This window comes from Canis lupus, chromosome 34 (genome assembly GCF_011100685.1).
Source record: "Canis lupus familiaris isolate Mischka breed German Shepherd chromosome 34, alternate assembly UU_Cfam_GSD_1.0, whole genome shotgun sequence".
NCBI classification, from domain to species: domain Eukaryota; kingdom Metazoa; phylum Chordata; class Mammalia; order Carnivora; family Canidae; genus Canis; species Canis lupus.
In genome coordinates, this window is record NC_049255.1 from 24,981,986 (window position 1) to 25,002,487 (window position 20,502).

Consider the following 20,502-nt stretch of genomic DNA (forward strand, 5'->3'; position numbering starts at 1 on the left):
AGAGAACATGAAGATGCTGTGGGTGATGGAGGGAGGTATAATTGTATCTCTGTGCATTTGTATCTACCTCTCCTCTCTTTCTCAGGTGCTCACTGAGTTTCTGACTTTTCTTTTACCCAGAGACTGTATTAGATTGAATTATTGGCCTCATTGTGGTAGAGTGCACTTTACTACTCTTTAATTTTGGTTTCACTGTGAGATTTTCTCAGGCCAAAGAGATGTTAGCAGAAGTTTGAGGCCTGTTTGCATGGCCAGGCTCACTCTGTGATCGCAATGAGAGCATGCCCAAGTCTGTCATTCCAGCCTGGCCCCAGAATGAAAAATGTGGAGCAGACCTGAATAAAACCCATAGCTTGGACCAAGACCAACTGATCTACATCCTAAAGCTGATTAGATTCAGCTACCCAGATCAGCTGAGTGACAGTTTATCCACAGAGCAAAGAGTGGGTATTATAAATCACAGAGTTTTGGGGAGAGGTTTGTTATACAGTGTTATTGTGGCAACAGCTGACTGATGGAGAGTCCTTACATAATGAATATTTTAATTTTTTCCATATTAGAAATTCTGATGTTTTCTAATCAAGAATCTGCATATCTGATTATAAAAAAATGGCCAGGATTTTAGGGTCCCTGACATGTTCCATAGACAATGCTAAGTGTCTTATAAACATTATTTCTTTAAAAGGCAATGCAAGGGGCACCTGGATGGTTCAGTTGGTTAAGGATCTGACTTTTGATTTTGGCTCAGGTTGTGACCTCAGGCTCCCCGCTGGGCATGGAACCTGCTTGGGATTCTCTCCCCACTCCTACCTTACCATGCTCTCTCTGACCCTCTCAGCCACTCACTTTCTCTCAAAATTAAAACAAAACAAAACAAAACAAAACAAAACAACACCATTTTCCGAAAAAAGCAATGCAAAATAGATATTTCATCTCTATTTTATAGGTGAAGAAACAGGTTCAGAGAAGTAGGGTCCCTATTTAAAGACCCACAGTTTGTGAGCAACAGGGTGGTAATATATCTGTCTAATTATAAAGCCCCTCATTCTCTGCTCTACAGCACATTGAAGTGGTGTGGATTTTGTAAATTAAAAAGGATATGAGGAGCCTTAAAATTTGAGTATGTTATTTTCAGCAGCCAGAACTTCTCCGAATCGTCCAGGTTTCCTTAAAATGGTGATGATATATGCTATCATGTTGCATGCAGAGTAATGTAAGCTTGTGAAGTGTTATATTTCATTCAGAATTAATCATTCCCTCCTCTGAGTTTCTATAGCCCATTACTCATTTTACTGCTATGTAGTGAGGATGTCTTGCATCAAATCCAGTCATTTGCACATGCACTCAGTAGACCGTGAGCAACCTGAGGGAAGAAACCCTGTCTCATCACACTTTCTGTCCCTCACTGAACCTGGTACAGGGCCTGCTATGTAGGAATTCTTAGCAGTTGCAAATTTTTATTGTCAAAGTATACTTTTTAATTGTTCAGCATCATTTGGATATAATGTACATGTGCTTCTTCTAAATAGTTGGCTTGCTTTATACTGAGGACATTTGAAATCATGTTCATCAAAAAAAAAAAAAAAAAAAAAAAAAAAAAAAAAAAGAAATCATGTTCATCAAATTTCCAAAGGCTCTTGAACTCACCTAAACTACATGCAAACTGTTGAATGTGCCTCATGAGATTTTGAAGGTGAAAAGATCTATATCTTCCATGAGAGTCTCCAAAGGGACCAAGACCCAAAAAAGGTGGGGAGTCTTTGAAGCACTGATGAAATTTATGTAAGAGAGGCATTTATATAATGGATGGGTTTCCTCCTACAGTCTTCTTCTCTGGACACTGCCTCCTTCCATATGCTGAAGTAGTTGGCCTAAATAGAGCTAAATTACATGACCTCATCTTTATTTACAGAAATGACTAGCTTAGAAGTGGACATTTTACACAAGTTGGGTCAATGAATTTTCTCTCCAAAATATTTGCAAAGGAGACACTGAAAGGCTGAGCTAATTAGCTGTGCAAAGGCAAACAGAAAGGTTATGGATATTCAATAGTAGAGTCACCATTTAGGGTCATTTGCAAGGCAAATGAGTAGAAGTCACACAAAAACAGTAAGAATAGAAAGAAGAAGAAAGTGATAAGATGGTCTCTTGGGAAAAAAAAAAAAAGTGGCCTCTGTTTTCTATTCTTTAGTGTTCTAGTCCTGTCCTCGCCCCTAGTGCTTCTGAGTTTCTATTCTTAGATTTTTTTTTTGAGAATTATATTCTTAAACATCCCCCTACTTCTATTTTCCTGATCTAATTTGAGTAGGTTGTGTTAAAAAGAGTAGAGATGCAGCTAGAGCAAATTCTTTTCAGAATGGCTTCTGCACTTCTTAGGGTCAAATTGTGCTTTGAGATGTACATTTTCTTAATTGACTTCCCCGACTTCATTTTACTTTCCTCCTTGATTTCCCTTTAATATATTATATCTTGTTTTATTAGCTGCCTTTGTGTTGCCACAAAATTTTATGGGAACAAGACAAGGTGTATACAGATAAGCAAGTATGTAAATAAATTAAATACATGATGGTGTTGTCTTTGTCCCATACTAATTCAGGCTTGAAGTCAAAAGCCCTAATCTGGGAACCCAGAAAGGCAGGTACCTTGGTGAGAGTGATTTGACACTGATGGTCCAATTGTCAATGACTTACTAACATTCACAGATGAATGTCAACAGTTCTCAACCTGAAAGCCAAGCTCTGTGATCTGACCCAACTCACCTCTTCACATTTTATCTCCTGCTGTTTCCTTTCACATACATGACACTGTGGTCAAATTGAAAAACTCATGCCCCAGCCTTCTCTTGCTCATGCTGCTTCATTCTATTTGAAGTGCCCTTCTTTTGGGAAAAGAATTTTGAAATCTGTCCCATCTTTTCTATTTTGATGCAAATGTTATTACTTCTTCCATGAAACCATCCTTAGTATTTATTTATTTCTTCCACTGCTATCTCTTCCCTAACCCCAGATTTTCAGAAATAATCTCTCCTTTCTCTGAACTCCCAAAGCACCTGTTGTTTTCTGGGACTCACTACTTTTGATGTGCATTTCCTTCATTCGTGTATGTGAATCTCCCACTGAACTGTAAATTTCAGTGATCAGGCTTTTTATGCCCTAGGCACCGATGTGTCTAACATACAGTAGGAGATGAACACATCTAAGAGGATGTTAAATGGGGCTTTTCCTTTGTCTGGGACTTTCCTTGCTGAGCCTCATATTTGAAGACCATAAATGGTAAATGGCAACTGAATGGAAAGAGAGATGACTGCCATATCTCCATTGACTCATTCAGAGGGATCCATACTGGTCTTTCACCTGTAAACATGCCTCTAACTCCAAGCAATTGTCTATGTGCGGAATACATAAAACCATAGAAATCATTAAAAGATTCCTTAAAGGGAGTTTGTTGAGTAGCAAGAACTGTGTTTTTTTTTTCCAGCATCACTCCAACCCAATGAAGGAGGACAAACTAGCCACTCCAGGAGAGACCAGAAGAATTTTGGTGGGTAGAAATTGGCTTGCTCATTCCAGTTGCAATATCAGAGGAAAGAGACAGGTGACAGCAGTGCGAGCAGGCTATATCTATTATCCGGTAGATCAAGTAGAAGCTATGGAAATTAGACAGGCTGGAGTTGTCTTGGAAGGAATCTGTCCAGTGGGGCAATCAGCTGGGGCTAGATCAGTAGAGAAAGGCTTCATAGTACATATCACGGGAAGGCAGTTGCTGAGAGGAATTCTGAAAAATCAGAGGGAGAAAGCACTACCCATGTCAAGGAGTAGTCTAGTCCAGAGGAATTCACAGGAATCTCTGAAGAGCCCAAGAACCACCAGTGGGTCCCATGTCAATTAGAATCAATGATATTGCTTTTGCAATGTTGGATATTTTTAAGCAATTTGTATAATTTACTTCTGAACACACATTTTAGATGCCTGCCATGTTAAAGGGAAGTTGACAGGATAGAACTACAATACCCCCATATAAGTAAAAAGGCCTTTGTTCTTACTGCTCCCAGATTCCCTGAAGCAAAAGTGGAGAGTAGGCAACACAAGGAAAGTAGGGACCATGGCCTTCTCTCCCATTGTTTGCTCAAAGATCAGGTTTGATCTAGAGGAAGAAGAAGTCTGAATTGGATGAAAACATGAAATGTTAGTTTATAATACCTAGGTTATTAATGCCTAAAGATGAAATCATTTTAGTACCTGATACTGACCAGGAAATGGTCTGCCTGTGGGATGACTGAGCTTTCTTTCAGTGATAGAAAAACAATCGGGTTTGAAAGCAGAGGATAAAAAAACAAACACTGGGGTACTTGGGTGGCTCAGTCAGTTAAGTGTCCAACTCTTGATTTCAGCTCAGGGTCATGAGTTCCATCTAGCCTGACATCCGGCTCCACACTCAGCTCAGAGTCTGCTTGAGATTCTCCCTCTCCTTCTCCCTATGCCCCTCCCTCCCTCTTTGCCTCCTCTGTCTCTCTCTCAAATAAATAAATAAAATCTTTTTTAAAAATCCAACCAAACACTACTACCCATGTTTTTGGATTTCTACTCAGCCTACTTGTGTGCAGTCCTATTCTGTTCAAGGGTTCATTGAGTTAGCCAGTCATTTCAAAAGAAGGGAAAGAATAGGTGTAAGGTGATATCATCCATCTTATGATGAGTGCTTACAATGTGTGATGCACTGCTGTACACGTCATATGTATTGTTTTATCTCATCCTCACAACCCTATGAGGACATTTCATACCAGGAAATTATTTCATAAATAGTTTGTAAAAGCTTTCAGAGATAAGGAATGGTAGAGAATGGCCATGCCTGCACTTTCATGCCACTGCCTGATAGCTTAGCTCCTGGAGCTTCCTGGTGTTTTTTTTCTCTTTTTAAGCATCATTGATGGGCAGCTCGGGTGGCTCAGCAGTTTAATGCCATCTTCAGCCCAGGGCCTGATCCTGGGGACCCAGGATCGAATCCCATATCAGGCTTCCTGCATGGAGCCTGCTTCTCCCTCTGCCTGTGTCTCTGCCTCTCTGTGTGTGTGTGTGTGTGTGTCTCTCATGAATAAATAAATAAAAGCTTTAAAAAAAAGCATCATGGACCATGTTCACAAGTAAATCATACAGATTGCTTAAAAATATCCAGTACTGCAAAGGCAATATCATTGATTCAAAATGTTTCTGTCATCTGACTATTAAGAACGTACAGAAAAAAATGTGTTAATGGACTACGAATATATATTTCAGCCTGAAGAATCAAAATTGTTGTTACTTACATCTCTGATGCTGGTAACTTCTGTCTTGGGGTTGATGTAATAAATGACTTCAATATCAGTTTCATGTTTTAAGATGTTACATGAAATTCTCAAGGTTATTAATATCCTGCATTACCTGATATTTTATGTGTTTTCATAACACTTCTATTGTTGAACAAGGAAAAGAGATGACTATGTCATTCTTTTTCTTTGCCCTCTGTTGAGGCAGTCACCTTTCTCACTTATTAAGAGTTAGTATAAAGCCCCAAGTTCTTTGATGGGAAATTCTTTATCAGTGTCATCTCAAAGGAAGGAAATGAGCAATAGCTACTGTGAGCCATACCTTGCTTTTGAGAGAATTCCTAGAATTAAATGCTAGCATTTGTTCTCACATGTCAAAGGCCTAGCAAAAATCTGGTTTCATGTCAATGCGAAGTATAGCTGAATAATGGAAAGTGACCTTTGAGTTTTAAAGATTTCCATTTCTAGATTTCTTGCACATTTTTCTATGTGCAAGACAGACACCTATGAAAAACTCAGAATACATTGACCATTTTATGAGGCTAAGATCTATCTGCTTTCAGGATATTTTAGTGCCAAATCTAAGGACTTCAAGCCTCAACTTGCTCCAAACACCTCTTTCAAAAAACTCACAGGTAATGTGGTTTTAGTAATAAAGGTGCATCTTTTCAGAAGCTTTGATTTGTGTGAGCATTTCTAGAATGCCATGGATAAACACAAATAATTCTGTTTACTAAAACACTTACTTGTTAAACAGACCATCAAGGTAATGGCTACATCTTGCATAAGATACTGGTAATTCCCAAAGAGCTGTAGTTGCTGAAAAGGAAATACAAGTAACTACAAGGGGGCACATGGTTGCTCAGTTGGTTGAGTGTTCAACTCTTGGTTTTGGCTCGGGTCATGATCTCAGGGTCCTGGGACTGAGCCCCGCCTTGCAGTCCATGCTCAGCAGAGTCTGCTTGAGATTCTCTCTCTCCCCCTCTCCACGCTCTCTTTCTTTCTCTATCTTGAAATAAATAAATAAGTCTTGAAAAATAAAGTAAATACAAGTGTTGCATCTGCCATTGTTATCATTGCCAAAACTCCTTCTGAAAGTAATCAGAAAGCAACAGTTATTTTATTTCCTCTTTAAAAAGGAAATAACTTACCTGTGATCTTTAGCATCTCATTGGAGAGAACAAAACCAGATCATGATTTTCCCAGTGTTTAACTTAATTCTATATTAGCAACAAGAGTTAATCAGTTGGGCCACAGTAATCTGGCAGCTGGAGTCTCAGCCTGGACAGTTGAATTCTCCACATAAGATACCCATGGGGAACGCCAAGTTTAAAATTTTGAAATCCAAGCCTCAAATCATTCAACAGGTATTTCTTTCCATCCTTAACCATAGATTGAGAACACAATTTTGTTTTCTTGGGGTCCGTTCATTTTCACAAACTGAACACCTCTACCCCAAGTAAGCCCATTTCAGACTTCAGTCTGGTATGCTTGACTTTATAAGGTTTGTGTAGACACAGAGCTTGTTTGAAGTTCATGTTTATGGAGTCATATGTAAAAGTCAACTTGTTACCTCCAGGAACTTGCTTTGCAATCCCTGTTGCAGCCAACTCTGTTTCTCTGCTTCATAGCTGTTGACTAAGCACTAAATTATGACCTGGTCTGAACCATTTGAGACATTTATGTAAATGAGAAATATTTCTGGATTTTGAGTGTGGACCCAAGGCCCTGAAGTTTCTGATCAAAGGTCTGCGGGGGACACTCTTATTCAGGTCTAGACCATCAGAATGAATGGCTGCAGAGTGTCCTGTCTCTGCGTAGACACAACTCTATTCATGAAGACTTTGGACCTGTGAAGTCTTTCATATTTTTCAGAAGACAAAATTGTTCCTCATCCTCCATAAATGGTTCCCCAAGGTTCTCATCCTCCAATTTTCTGTCTTCTTTACATTTTTTTCCCCTCATATCCTTTCTTTCTTCTCTCAGAACGGTATAGTTATACATACACAGATGAAATGGAACAGGGATAAATTTTCAAAGGCAGCCTTAGTTTTTGTTCTAGAAACAGCTTTCCTAGAACAATGAAGAACTTTGGAAATCCACCATCCTGACCTCCCAGAGGCACATAAAGACTTAGCCAAGGATGAGATCTAATGCGTTCTGAGTTATAGAAGCAGAACTTGAATCTAGGTTTCCCAATTCTCAACCCAGTTCCTGTTTCTATCCACCTGGTTACTCCTTAGCCCTCCATGTGTGATTTTTGCATGCAATTGCCTACCAGATGCTAGAGTCCTATGGTCCTTTCTTTAATCTCTCAAATGTCTTAGAAAAACAGTATAATATTTGCCTCCCTGAAGTGTTACCTGAGCCTGTTAGATCTTTTCACTTTTGAGCAAGTTATGACTGAAATAATGAAGATTACTTTCAACGTATACATATTTCTTCCATATAGCTAATTGGTTTTTAAATGATTATTTTTATCATTTAATTTCAGAAGTCCTTTTAAAAAATTTTTAAATGCAAATCCTTTACTAATGACATGTCTAAGTGTGTAAGTTCTGGGCAGGTTCAGGAGTAAAGTTCTAATATGGGAGCTTTTCTAGTTTTTGAGTCCTTCAAGGTCAAATTCAAATACTTCTTTTTCTTTTTTATCTCTTCTTAGTCTTTTGTCAAAAATATTCCATAGTTGGAGACTGATGCATTTCCTGCTCACTTATATTTAGGCTGTTCTGAAGCTCTTTTCATACTCCAAGTAAAGAAATAGATGCTTGAAGAGGTCAAGTGTCTCAGGTTATCTAGAAAAAAAACAACACTCCTAGAAAACTGATCCCTAGCTCCTTATTTCTAGCTCCATGTGTCATGTGCATTTATGCCAAGTTCCCAAGTTTGCAGACATCTAATTCGAGAAATGTCATTTATTTATAAAACATTAAATCCTGTGTAGGAACCACGCCCCAAAGAATAAACCAAGGATGTAAATGCAATTAAAACTGGGAATAAATTATTTAGGTTCATACCCAATAGAGCAGTGATGTACCAATAAACTGGATTAAGCCGTACATGGTCAAGTATTTAAATACCCCAAAGGATGAAACCAGAGCAGCTCGGCCTTCTCTGTTTGAGAAAAAATAAAAATAACTGGTTATGCATGATATACATCTCCCAGTCTCTTTTATATTTCAAACAGAGTTCAAGTTTAATAGCTTGTTGATATACATTCACTTAATCAATGATTCATCCTCTCAATTATTTATTGAAGTGCTCATTTGCTCATTCATCCTCTGCTTCAATCATGACCTCACTCACTGAGTCATACACACACATTTATTTAGAGCTGATGAGGTACCAGCATTCTGCTTAGAGTCATGGAGGATATAAATGAATTAGGCATAGTCTTTATTTTCAGTGAATTAAAAAGATTAACACAGATATTATAAACATAACACATCATGATAAGGTGCAAAATGTCAAGCATTGACTCGATTGTGACTCGTCTCGTCCTAACAACACTTGCTTCTGAGAACAGAACTGTGTATGTTTGGAGTCCCACAGGAACTTCAAACTAAAGGGCAGGCATTTGTGCACAGTGTGGATGTGACTCCAACATATGAGATGAATGGGGATTTGTTGGTTCCAATACTCCAGGAAGAACCTATGGTAATAATCTGAGCTGGTGTGGAGTTCAAAAAACATAAAGACAACAGTAAAAACTGCAGGTTAAAAAGTAAGTATTTTCTCCTCTTTGAAAAAAATTCTGTTTGAGCTGTTTGTTATTCCCTTAACTGAGGCTTGGTTCTATGGTGGGTGATGACTGATAAAGAAGATAGTGTGGGGAAGGAGCTTGCGATGGAGGAGTGGGAAATGTGACAAACAACCCCTTCTGTAGACTGCTCTTGTCAAAGCAGAAGCAAATTCACTTGGGGGGCAGCCCACGTCCTCCCTGGTGGCATGGACATCTGTGCTGCTCAAAGACTTTGTCAACGGAAGGGGTACCCGAGAAGGAAACTCTTAAAGCCAAACTAGTAACCACTTTGCCTCAGGCCTGATGAGAAGATTTGGGAGAGACAGGCCAGGATGTGCAGGCCAGATGTTTTCTACCAGGCTGTGAGACACAGCCATTTGTTTTCCACACAGAGAGTGGAGGAGCAGACAAGCTGAGGAAGGGCAACCATGTGAAGTCTGGACCGTTTTCTCACACAAACTTTGTGGTTTCATCCTCTTTATCCTTTTTTGTGTACCTTTCCAGAAAAATGAAAACACCCAGATTCAAGGGAAAGTACAAAAAACTATTCTGAGGAAGACATAAAGGCGGTTTGTGTTGGCCTCCAAAATTACCACTATTCTTAATGATTATGAATTTTAAGAAGCTAACTCATTTATTGATGCATTCCACAAATATTCATTGAATGCTCTGATGTATCCAGCTTAGTACTGGGCACAATAATACAGAAATGACTAAGGTGCAGTCCTTGTCATAAAGGGCTTCAACTAGAGCAACAAGTCAACCATGTTTCAAAGGATACACATGAAAACCTGTGGGCCTCTGCATCTAAAAATGTACCTCATTGCCCCTCTGGAGGATGTTTTCTCAGGAATAAGCATGCATCAAAGATGGCAAGGGTAAAATGAGCCTAACAGAACTGAACCATATCTAATTTTTATGAATCTATGAAGTATAAAAGCAAAGAGCTTCTACCCTGAAATCTTACTAAACCATCTGCCACTGGAGAAATTTTACATCATGACTTGGATCTTAAAACACTGCATCACACTCACAAATGCATTAGGCCACATGTGTGAGACAGAGCATCTGAAATTCAAATGCCACTGCCTTTTGGATGGGTCAAATAGGCACTTTGTGCAACTGTCCAAGAGTTTAAACTCCCTTCACACCTGCCAATCCTGCTTACCTTCCATAACTTCCACCTGAGAAGGCTCCTAGCCCAACTGGGCTCTTGGGCTCTTGTTAACTCTCCAGTTAAAACCCCGTTTCTAAACATGGCTCTCCACTTCCTCCACCTGGAGTATCCTCCCATCTCCTTCCTGTTTACACACTTACCATCCATCCTTCAAGTTCCAGCTCCCCTGCTGAAACCTTCCTTCCTGGCTTGAGCTATATCTGTACCTTTATGGAACCAAGGCAAAGATTTGTTTCAACCTTCCTCCACTGCACACATTTCCAAGCACAATATTTTAAAAAGCTCCATGAGTTGTGTTGATGATGGAAAACATGACCTAGAGAGAGGGTCCTGGGCACTCTCATTTTGTGGTTGTCATGCTATGAACCGGAGTTAAAGCTGTAGAAGAGAGAGTAGGGAGAGGGCTTGGAGGGAGTCTTGAAAGACAAAACCAGTAAAACACAATGCCCGCTAGGCTACAGGTGAAGAAGGGAAAGAGTTCAAAGCACTTTGAGCTTCTCAGGGCTTTAAGGACAAGAGAACACAGGAATAGGAGGAAGAGCTTCTCTGGAGGTGCTGATGTTTCGGGGTGCAGAAGAACACAGGTACACACCCTCTGAGATCAGGGGGATGTGTCAAGGTGTCCCTGCTTCACAACCAGACACAGGCATGGAATGTCAAGAGTGGCACTGTTGGGTGAGTGATTCCCACTAGTAGTTGCCCATTCAGCTACACAGACACACCAAGGGGCATGCTGGAGAACTTCACCGTCATCCGTTTTAAATAAATTTCAAGTTTTTGTGATCTCTTTCAGACTGGTCATGAAGATAGATGGAAGATTCCCCATGGTATTTTAGGAAGCTACAGGGGAATAAGGTTTGTGAAAAAGAAGATGAAATCTAACATTTTATTCTTCACTACATTTCAAATATGAGTAGAGTCAAAATCAGCAATGAGAATAGAGTGGAGTGAGGGAGCTATACTGAGAAAATAATCAAGTTTTTAATTCCTTCCCCTTCCCTCTATCATAGTTTTTCATGGGATCATTTGGGATATTTGCTGATTTGTATCTTGGAAATGTAACAGTATTTGGAGAAGCTATCTGATGCAACATTCCCTTCATGCTTCCTCACCCACACCAATCCCAGGGAGGAAGTTTCCAGTATGTACCTCACATATAAAATAAGGGAGAGGAGAAGTAAGAAATGGCAACTGGATTTTTAATATCAACCCTACCTTTCAACTATCCCCATGACATAGGCTTTTACCCTATAAGCCTCAGCAAAAGTCATTTTTTTGGTGGCTTTTACTAGCATTTCCAACCAGTACTAATGGCTCTTTGATTAGTGCTCTGATAGCACTTTACCCCATACCTCTGTTGTGACATTTATCACTTTAAATTATGGTTGAATTCTGTCCCGAGTCAGACAATGAGCCTCTTGGTCATGGGGGTGGAAGGGGAAGTAGTGGCTTACCTGATGAGCTGAGGCACACACTCAATGTTTGCCATTTTCGACGTGAAATGGGAAGCCACCGATGCCTCCTGCTCTGACAGTGAAATGCCTGCATGAGCCATTTTCAAAGCCTAGAATGATAAATCCACATCATACTCAGGACTCCTTGGGTCAGGCTGTAACTCTTCAAACACCATGAAGCAATTCTTCACATTGTTGAGTTTATAACACTGTAACCTTCCAGCCCGAAGACTGTGTTTATGCTGTCCCTTCACTTGGAGTACCCTCCCTCTCCTGATCCAGAAAGTCATCAATAAAGAGACACCAGCTAAATAATGACCCTGAGGTAGAAGAGTGGTGGGTGTGTTCACATCCATGTGTGTGTGTATTGGTTGTGGGATGTAGATGTGATAAGAAAATGGAAGCACTTATTCAAGAAATCCACTAGAAAGATAATAGCATTTGAGTAGACATTTGTGAGGGCCTCCCCCATCGGTTCTTATCACTCAGCAGGCCATCTTCATGAACAAAAGGAGAAGATATCTAACCCTCACCTTTTCCTGGTGGCTTGATCTAGACTATGGGCTAACTGCTAGGATGAAGTACAGCATCTTCACTGCAGACAGGGACCAGATCATATGAGTCGCAGATCATTCTAGGACATGTGTTGCCTCACTAAATAAAGGTGAATTCATTGTCACCAAGACTAGAAGCAGCCGAGAGAGTCACAGAGCTGACAGTGGCTAATAAGCAGGTCAGCGACTTCTTGATCCTACAAGAATTGGATGACCATAAAATGGGATTTCACATTTCTATAGTTCTGTAGCACTGCAAAGTATCTGTTACCATGGCTGGTACATACTAAATTTCTGTTCAGTAAATATTAGAATATTTCCTTCTTCCTCTTTTCTCTCTTAGTATTTTGTTTCTCTATTACATATTTTAGGGCCATCTACTTTATGTTTGGGTTAATATGATGTGTGATTCTTTCCCTAACCAGATAATGAATTTTAAGGAGGCAGAGACTATGTCCTTTTTAACATATTTATTTCCTTTGTTATAAATTCTACATAACTATGGGAATGGGTACTCATTTTAGGTTTTGAAGAGCAGATTAACAACTGGCTTCTCATGAAGTGTAAGTTAGAAAAATTTATAATAGATCTTTAAATGTGAGCACAGTTTTTCACAATACTTTGAAGAAAACATGTAAAAAAAGAAAGTAAAACAGCTACCTAGATCTTAAGTATCTAACAGTCTTTGGAAATACAAAGCAATCCTCTTCAGTTTTGTACTAAAAATTTTGTACTGAAAATATTTTCTTATTTAGAAAAATCTTAAAGGTAGTCTACTGTTTCAACATATCTTCAAAACTCAGAATCTAGGCATGTCTGGGTGGCTCAGATGCCTCTGGCTCAGGTCATGATCTCAGGTCCTGGGATCAAGCCCCAAGTCAGGCTCCCTGGTCAGCGAGGAGTCTGCTTCTCCCTCTCCCTCTGCCTCTCCCCGCTGCTCTCTCTCTCTCTCTCTCTCTCTGTCTCAAATGAATAAATAAAATCTCAAAAAAAAAAAAAACAGAATCTAAAACATGTGCTGCCTTCTATTGTAAATGGGAAGTCATCTGCTGAGAATCATTAATGTAGGCTTGCTATAGTTTGTAATGGCCAAGTAGTTTGGTCTATGAGTTCACTGATGGTAAGGATTTGTGGTTAAAGCCAACTTTTAGAAACTAACCCTAGAGAAGTTTGGCAGGAAAAAAAAATGTAGTTTATATATAATTAAAACTTTAAATCATCCATTTCAAATGTTTTCTTCACTAAGCCTTCACCAGTTGTGACTTCAGACAAAATAAAAAAGTAAAAATAAATAAATAAAAATAAAATAAAATGGAAGAAAAGAAAAAAAAAAAGAATTCACATCCCTGAGATTCACTCTTGTATCAATAACACGAGAGATTTAAACCAGCTCATCTTGTAAAGTCCCTTCTGGGTCTGAACTTTCCTTGTCTTTTTTTATTCTGAGAGTTGTCAGAAAACAGCAGAAGTGGCTCATCTGACTTTGTTCTTCTTGGCATCCAGCCCACACTCAGGTGTGTGGGGGGATATAAACAGCCAACTGATGAAGCGATTCCTGGCACAGGGGTGAGGAGACACACCCTGGGGAACTGTGGGGCCCTCAAGAGGGACAGTAGGGAACTGCCTGCATTGGTTGAAGTAATTTCTACTTACCCCACAGTCATTAGCCCCATCTCCACACATGGCCACATAGTAACTGCAGGAGAAAGCATGAGAGAAGTTAATGCCTTAATGCCTCACTTGTATAATTTCCATCATAACCAACTCACATGTGATGTGTGTGTGTATGTGTGTGTGTCTTGAACACACATGCAATGAGGCTGATGGAAAATGACTTGGAGAGAAATATTCCCGGAGGAATAAGGCCATTGTGTTATTTAAATTGTTTCAATCACACAGAAGTGATAGTGATTCTGCCAAAGACATCCACCAAGATGATCACACATTTCAAAAGAAGTCCTGGGTGACTGTATCGACTAGGACTAAGCTTAAGAACGTGCAGCCATAATCACAGCACTTCCCACACCTAACACACAGATATAACCTAATCCATCTGTGTTTTGGGGGCTGACGTCATTGAGAGTTTAGAGTTTAGTATACACTAGGAGGAGAAACACTTGGGAAATGGTTGAACAGATAGAACCAGAGACAGAGACATATAATCTTGATGCATCCTGGAGTAATAGGAGATAATATGCTCCCCATCGATACTGGTTTGATGTGCAAAGACAGCAACATAAACAGAAGAGCAAATATAAAGCTATTGACAAAGAAAAGGAATTTCTGATGCAGGACACACTCTGTCTTCTCTTATAGGTAAATAATACACCATAGGTATTGATTAATGGCAATACTATTAAAGGCTCAAGGACAATTTGCCAAAAACACACAAAATAACAAAATCAATACAGGCAAAAAATGAAGTTCTCAGACAATTTCCTTATTACTAGTTGGCATATAAGAAATGGTCATTTTTATAAGTCAAAAATGATCAAATGTAAATAAACTCAAGAGGTTCGACCTAATATTTGGCTATTATACATGAAGATTCCCCCTGCGGATGTTTCATGTGCTCACGTGCACGTCATGACTATGCACATTTGCTAAAGTGGCTTCCTTTCTTCAAGCTTAAAGCACATGTTTAGTCTTTACATCACACGAAGAATCTTAAATGTGTTAGTGTTCCCTGAATGCAGGCGAGAACTTGGATAGCCTTATGTGCATTGCCAGGGATAAAGGCAGGAGGTGTAAGATGGGGAAATTGAGAAGACAGTTCATTCTGAGGCAACATCTATCTTCCTGAATTGATTTTTCTTTAGGGGAATATAGCTTTTCAAAAGTAAGCATATAAATTGGCAAAATTTCTTAGGCTTTTGAGAAGAGTAAAATTACTTTCCTCAGCCACTATCATATAATGACCATGTAAGTGAAATAGTCATTTTAGACACCAGTTACTAACCCAGCCTCAAGGCATTATGGGATTTGATAGGCAGTTTCTTAAAACTTCCCTAAAAAATGCTTTGGCAACAAAAAATAATAGTGAAAGGCAGTCTCCTGGTTTTACCTACTGCTTATCATCAGTTAAGTGAAGTTTCACCATTCCCCTTTCCTTTTCACTTTCCAGAAATCTATAGCCCAGACATTGTAATGTTCCTAGAAAGCTGTAGGTAGGTCTAGTCTCAAAAACTACTTCATACTGATGTGACCTGGTCATCTATATTTTTAAGGGATGGAAGGAAGGACTTTTTTTTTTTTTTTTTAACTTTGGCTTCTATACCAAAACCCCTGCCAGGGCCAGATACAGTGAAAATATCTCTCCACCTCTTTCCTGGAGGACCTGAAATCATTCACATATCTTCTAATGGACTAATCTCAAATAATTCCAGGGGACAACTCACACACTTCTCCATTTTTCCTGTTCTGAACTATACAAGTCTCTATTTTTCTATTCTCCATGTTCAAGCTGAGAATTTTCATTTAAGTTATGCTGTACAGGCCACAGAAGAAATTCTGTCTGGGGTAGGCAGCTTCCAAAATGGCTCTCTGTTACTGCCACCTCTTAGTATTCATAATGTTGTATAAAGCCCTTCCTTGATTGTGGGCTGCACTAGTGACTTGCTTCTCATAAAGAAAATACAGCAAAAGTGATAGGATATCACTTCTGAGATGAGAATATAAAAAATGGTGATACCTCTCTCTCACTTGCTCTTCTTGCTTGCTCACTCTTGTGGAAGCTAGCTACCAGACTGTGTGCTGCCTTATGAAATGAGCTGTGTGGCAAGGAACTGCGGGTGGCTTTTGTCCAACAGCCAATGGAAAACTGGGGCTCTTACCCAACCACCCACAAGGAACTAAATCCTGCCAACAACATGAGAGGGAGGCTGGTGGCAGGCTCTCCTCCTGCAGCGCTGAGGGAGCTGCAGTCCTGTAGACACCCCACTGCAGACTTGTGAGAGGCCCCAAGACAGAAGACTCCATTAAGCACACCTGGATTTCTGACCCATAGGATTGAAAAATAATAAATAGTGTTATTCTAAGCTACTAAATTCAGAGGTAATTGGTTACACAGCAATAGACAGTGAATACATTCTCCTTTCATGCAATAATACCTACTTTAATTTCTGAAATTCTTCGACAAGACTAGATTTCTGTGCAGGTGACATTCTTGCAAAAATGGTTCCATTCACCAGAATCTAAAGAGAACAACAACTATTGCAATAATATCAGGATGAAGAACACCTCTTAAATAAAAGAACAGCCCTGAAAATCATTCCTGGCCATCGTTTGAATACAGCCTTGGGCGGTGTGTCATTAGCCCAAATGTCAGGACAAGGAGAAAGGGGACTCAACGCTTTACTCTTCAACTTTCACTTTCATCCCCCACCACAACATTATGACCTCCTTCCAGGCCATCTTTCTGAGATGGGATAACCTTGAGTTAATAACTGGAAAGTGGTAGAAAATATGGGACAAAAATGCTTGAGGAAATAAAGTTCTTTTTACTAAACACCATCTCTACAATTGCAGCATAGGTAGAGGAAAAGCAATAGATGAGGAGTAGAGAACAAAGTTCTATTCTCAGCCCTGGTCCAAGTAGGTGGGCAAACCTTCAACAAGGGACCTAACCTCTCTGAGTCTCAGCTGCCCCATCTCCTCAAGGAGGAACTGCACTAACAACTTTCTAGGAGCCTCTGGGGTCTAGATTCAATGGTCCTTGACTGGTAAGGCGAATTTTCAAGAAACTGCTAACAGATGGTTGCTGCCCTCAGCTTGTGCTCCACTTATCTCCTTCACACTGACAGTACAACCCTGCACAGCACTATTTTTAAATAGACACACAGAGGACAAGATAACAAATGGTTTTGAAAATAAACCATGGGGCCTTTGTTTCCTGCTGCTGTAACTTAAGAATCCTGACAGGACGGGGAATAGAGCTCAACCTGGCATGAGTTGGTGGCTTTCAGAGAGAGACGTTGACCCACAAAGTAGGTAGCTCATTTGGAATGATTTGGGGTGCTCCTTGCTGAGGAGGAAGAGATGGAGGGAGACTGAGATCGGGCTGGCTATGGGGGTGAAGAGCTGTACCAGAGCTTAGATTCTGGAGAGGGGGTCAAGTACCTGTGCAGGACCAGGTTGGGCTGGGCAACTTCTGAAGGAGCAGTGCCCCCTTGGGGGTGTTTACTCCCCAAATCTGAGACAACTTCACTGATCATCGCCTTCACTACTCTCTTCTTTTTTGCCTCACTAATTTGAGAGCAAAACAAAACATTTCATTTCACCAGTACTTACTTTTGGAAGCAAGCTGTTGAAATGCTGAAATATCACTTGGTATGATTTCCCACTCATTGCAAAATGGTAACAGCTCCCTCTTGTTCCATCAGGCACTGAACTGTTCCCAATGTTGAGGTAGGTTTCCTAAATTCAAAAGGGCATGGTTTCCACATGGGTTCTTAAGGAATGTCTCTGCTTTCCTATGTTTTATGAAAGGAAGTTCGTTCAAGTTACATAACAGGGAGAGGGCCAGCAAACGCATAATGTGTAATTTGTCCATGGAACTTAGACTCAGATGAAGGAAACACTCAAAATGTCCTCCCCAAATTATATGAACATATAAGATGTTGACAACATAATGCTCAAGATCCTGTCTTAGGACATAATACAGTGATGTATGTCTACTAAGGAAATGTTCCAAGGTACCAGTTAGTGATTCCAAGGAAGATTAGATAACATTCGTCTCTCCTCTTTCTTCTCTTCTTCATGCAGGTTTTTATTTCCTAAGATCTTTTACCATTCATTCATCATACATCATGCCCCAATTTCTTCCCTTTAAAATAGGCAGACTCCTTCTTTCGGGCCTATTCCTTATAGTACTTGCCTTCTCCCCACCTCAACAGGTGACACGTTCCCTCGTGGTTCCCAGTTCCTCCTGCATACCTTATTTTCCATTGCACCAGTTCAACTCCTTTGCTGAAACCCTTTCGGTCCTGCCCTCCACCCATCAATGTGTCCTGTCACTGCATTCTAGACCCACTTGGCTCAGCCCAAAGAGAGAGAACCCATCATATTGATAGCTGATCATGTTTTTCATGCAACATTTTCCAGAGTTCCTTACATTAGTCTAGGACTCTGAGTACAAATAGTATAGAAGGCAAGAACATTTTTTTCACTAGAGAGATCCATTTTAGGGAAAGCATTGTGTTGGGAAGAAAAATATTTTGATGTGGGAGGCTAGGCGATACATCCTTCCCTTTGCAACCCCCATTGCAAAATAGCCAACAAAGGTATGCTTAAAGCATTCCATAGGAGGTAAGGACAAGAGCTCCTTTTGCTTTCACCAGACAGTTAGAGAAGGAAAGTGTGGTGGGAGGGAGGCAGAGAAGAGGAGAAAGCCTGAGACTGTAATGTGACTTTTCCCAGTAATACCCAAAACTTCAGTAAAGGTATTAAACTGGTGAATGGGTAATGTGAGTGGACTGTTTGTTAAAAATTAGTGAAGAGGGATCCCTGGGTGGCACAGTGGTTTGGCGCCTGCCTTTGGCCCAGGGCGCGATCCTGGAGACTCGGGATCGAATCCCACGTCGGGCTCCCTGCATGGAGCCTGCTTCTCCCTCTGCCTGTGTCTCTGCCTCTCTCTCTCTCTCTGTGACTATCATGAATAAATAAATAAAATCTTAAAAAAAAAATTAGTGAAGACCTGAGCTTTATCATATGGCATAATCGAGGCAACATGCATTGATGCAGAAGCAAATGAGTTTGCAAGGAAATAAGAACCAGAAATCTCTCTCTCTGGTGATTTCAGAGAGAACATAGAGAGCTTTCATCTTCATAGCCAATGAAACGGGGTTGAGCCAAGTAGGGGCAAAGTCACTCTGTACAGTTGTGCAGTTTGTATACTGAACAAGGTCTACTCTACACTTAACAAGACAAAGGGCTATCAGCCTGGAGGAAGGGGAATTTTATAACTTATCGCCTGGAAGACCACCTCCTTGAATTCACACATAGGCAGAATTTCACATTTAGTGATGGGATGTCAGGCTGCAACCCATTTTCTTCACAAAAGCACAGGAAGTTTGCCATGTAGAGAAGCCTGAAACCTCTTAACCTCATGTCATGGACACAGCGCAATCTTAATGCCCATGGATCTGGGTGCCATCAGATAGACTTAACTTTGATTTCCTGCTCTGCGACTTGCCAGTTGTGTGTGTTGGGCAAGCTTACTTTGCTGGGCCTCAGTTCTCTCATTTGCAAAATGAACAATTTGTCAGCTGTATAGCCTAACTGGAAAAATCAAATGGGAAATATGTATGTAAATCATTGGTTCTCAACAATGACTGCACATCAGAATCTCAGGGAAGAAGGGCTGATGCCAGCTCCCAACCCAGAGATTTGGATTTAATCAATAAAACCTTGGCACTGGAAGCTTGAAACCTCTTCCAGGTGATTTCTTTGTGCAGCCAGGGCTGAGAAGTGCTGGTGGAAACACTAAATGCTTTTCAAACTGCAGAACTCTGGACAGCTGTGAGGGGTTTTGACTGTGGTGCCTTCCAATGCTGAGAGAAGGCTGCTGAGGCCAGGGCTGTGGGTCATCAGGCCAGGCCACTGAGGATCCTTCTAACATTTGCTCACATTCCTCCCCAATCCATTCTCTTGGTCCTCGATCAGCTGCCAAGTCACAGAGGCAGGAACAAAATCTTCTGGTTCATTGGCTTCAACAAGGATCACTTGGCTTCCTCTAGGAATCATTTCAGAATTCTTTGCCACAGTGATGGCTGTTTGAAGGTTGTCACCTAGATGACAAAGAGAGTCAGCTTGCTTTCTGTATAAATCTCTTGGCAGCCAGAATTGAGCCCTGCTTCCTCTGAGTGGCTATACCACATTGTTGGTGCTCTTTGGGGGGGCATTTCCCTCTTTCTGCCCTATTTTATTACCATTTGGCAGCACCTCTTGCCCAAGCCTGTCTGTCCCTAGTGATCAAAAACTATGTCTGTATCTCCCTCCCACAATAGCATCATGTCCTGAACATTGCATATTTACAAAACAGGCACAAATGAATAAAGACATGGTTAAGCACTGAGTGGTGAAGGTAAATTGATGGTTCTCTGATAGCATGGAACCATCCTGGGGATGTGGATTGCAGTCAACAGAGAATAGAACGCTGAAAGCTGAGCCATGCTTGGATTGGATCAGCACATGCCATGCCTGTCCACAGCCCTAGAGGACAGTCTAGCAGAGTCTGAACAGCCTTTACACAGAAGTCTCACTGAGGCTTCTGA

The 20,502-nt window shown here is 40.5% G+C and overlaps 1 protein-coding gene across 2 annotated transcripts in view; it reads right to left on the minus strand.

The window, feature by feature from the left end:
- Window positions 1–20,502, minus strand: part of ATP13A5 (ATPase 13A5) — a 105,881-nt gene that overhangs the window by 17,476 nt on the left and 67,903 nt on the right. For both annotated transcript variants that reach the window (XM_038583712.1, XM_038583711.1), the window contains 7 exons: window positions 19,856–20,016; window positions 17,519–17,644; window positions 16,343–16,422; window positions 13,883–13,925; window positions 11,676–11,785; window positions 8,320–8,416; window positions 6,049–6,121 (listed from right to left, as the gene is read on the minus strand). In XM_038583712.1, coding sequence (XP_038439640.1) covers window positions 6,049–6,121; window positions 8,320–8,416; window positions 11,676–11,785; window positions 13,883–13,925; window positions 16,343–16,422; window positions 17,519–17,644; window positions 19,856–20,016 — 690 coding nt within the window. The remainder of the gene's footprint in view (window positions 1–6,048; window positions 6,122–8,319; window positions 8,417–11,675; window positions 11,786–13,882; window positions 13,926–16,342; window positions 16,423–17,518; window positions 17,645–19,855; window positions 20,017–20,502) is intronic.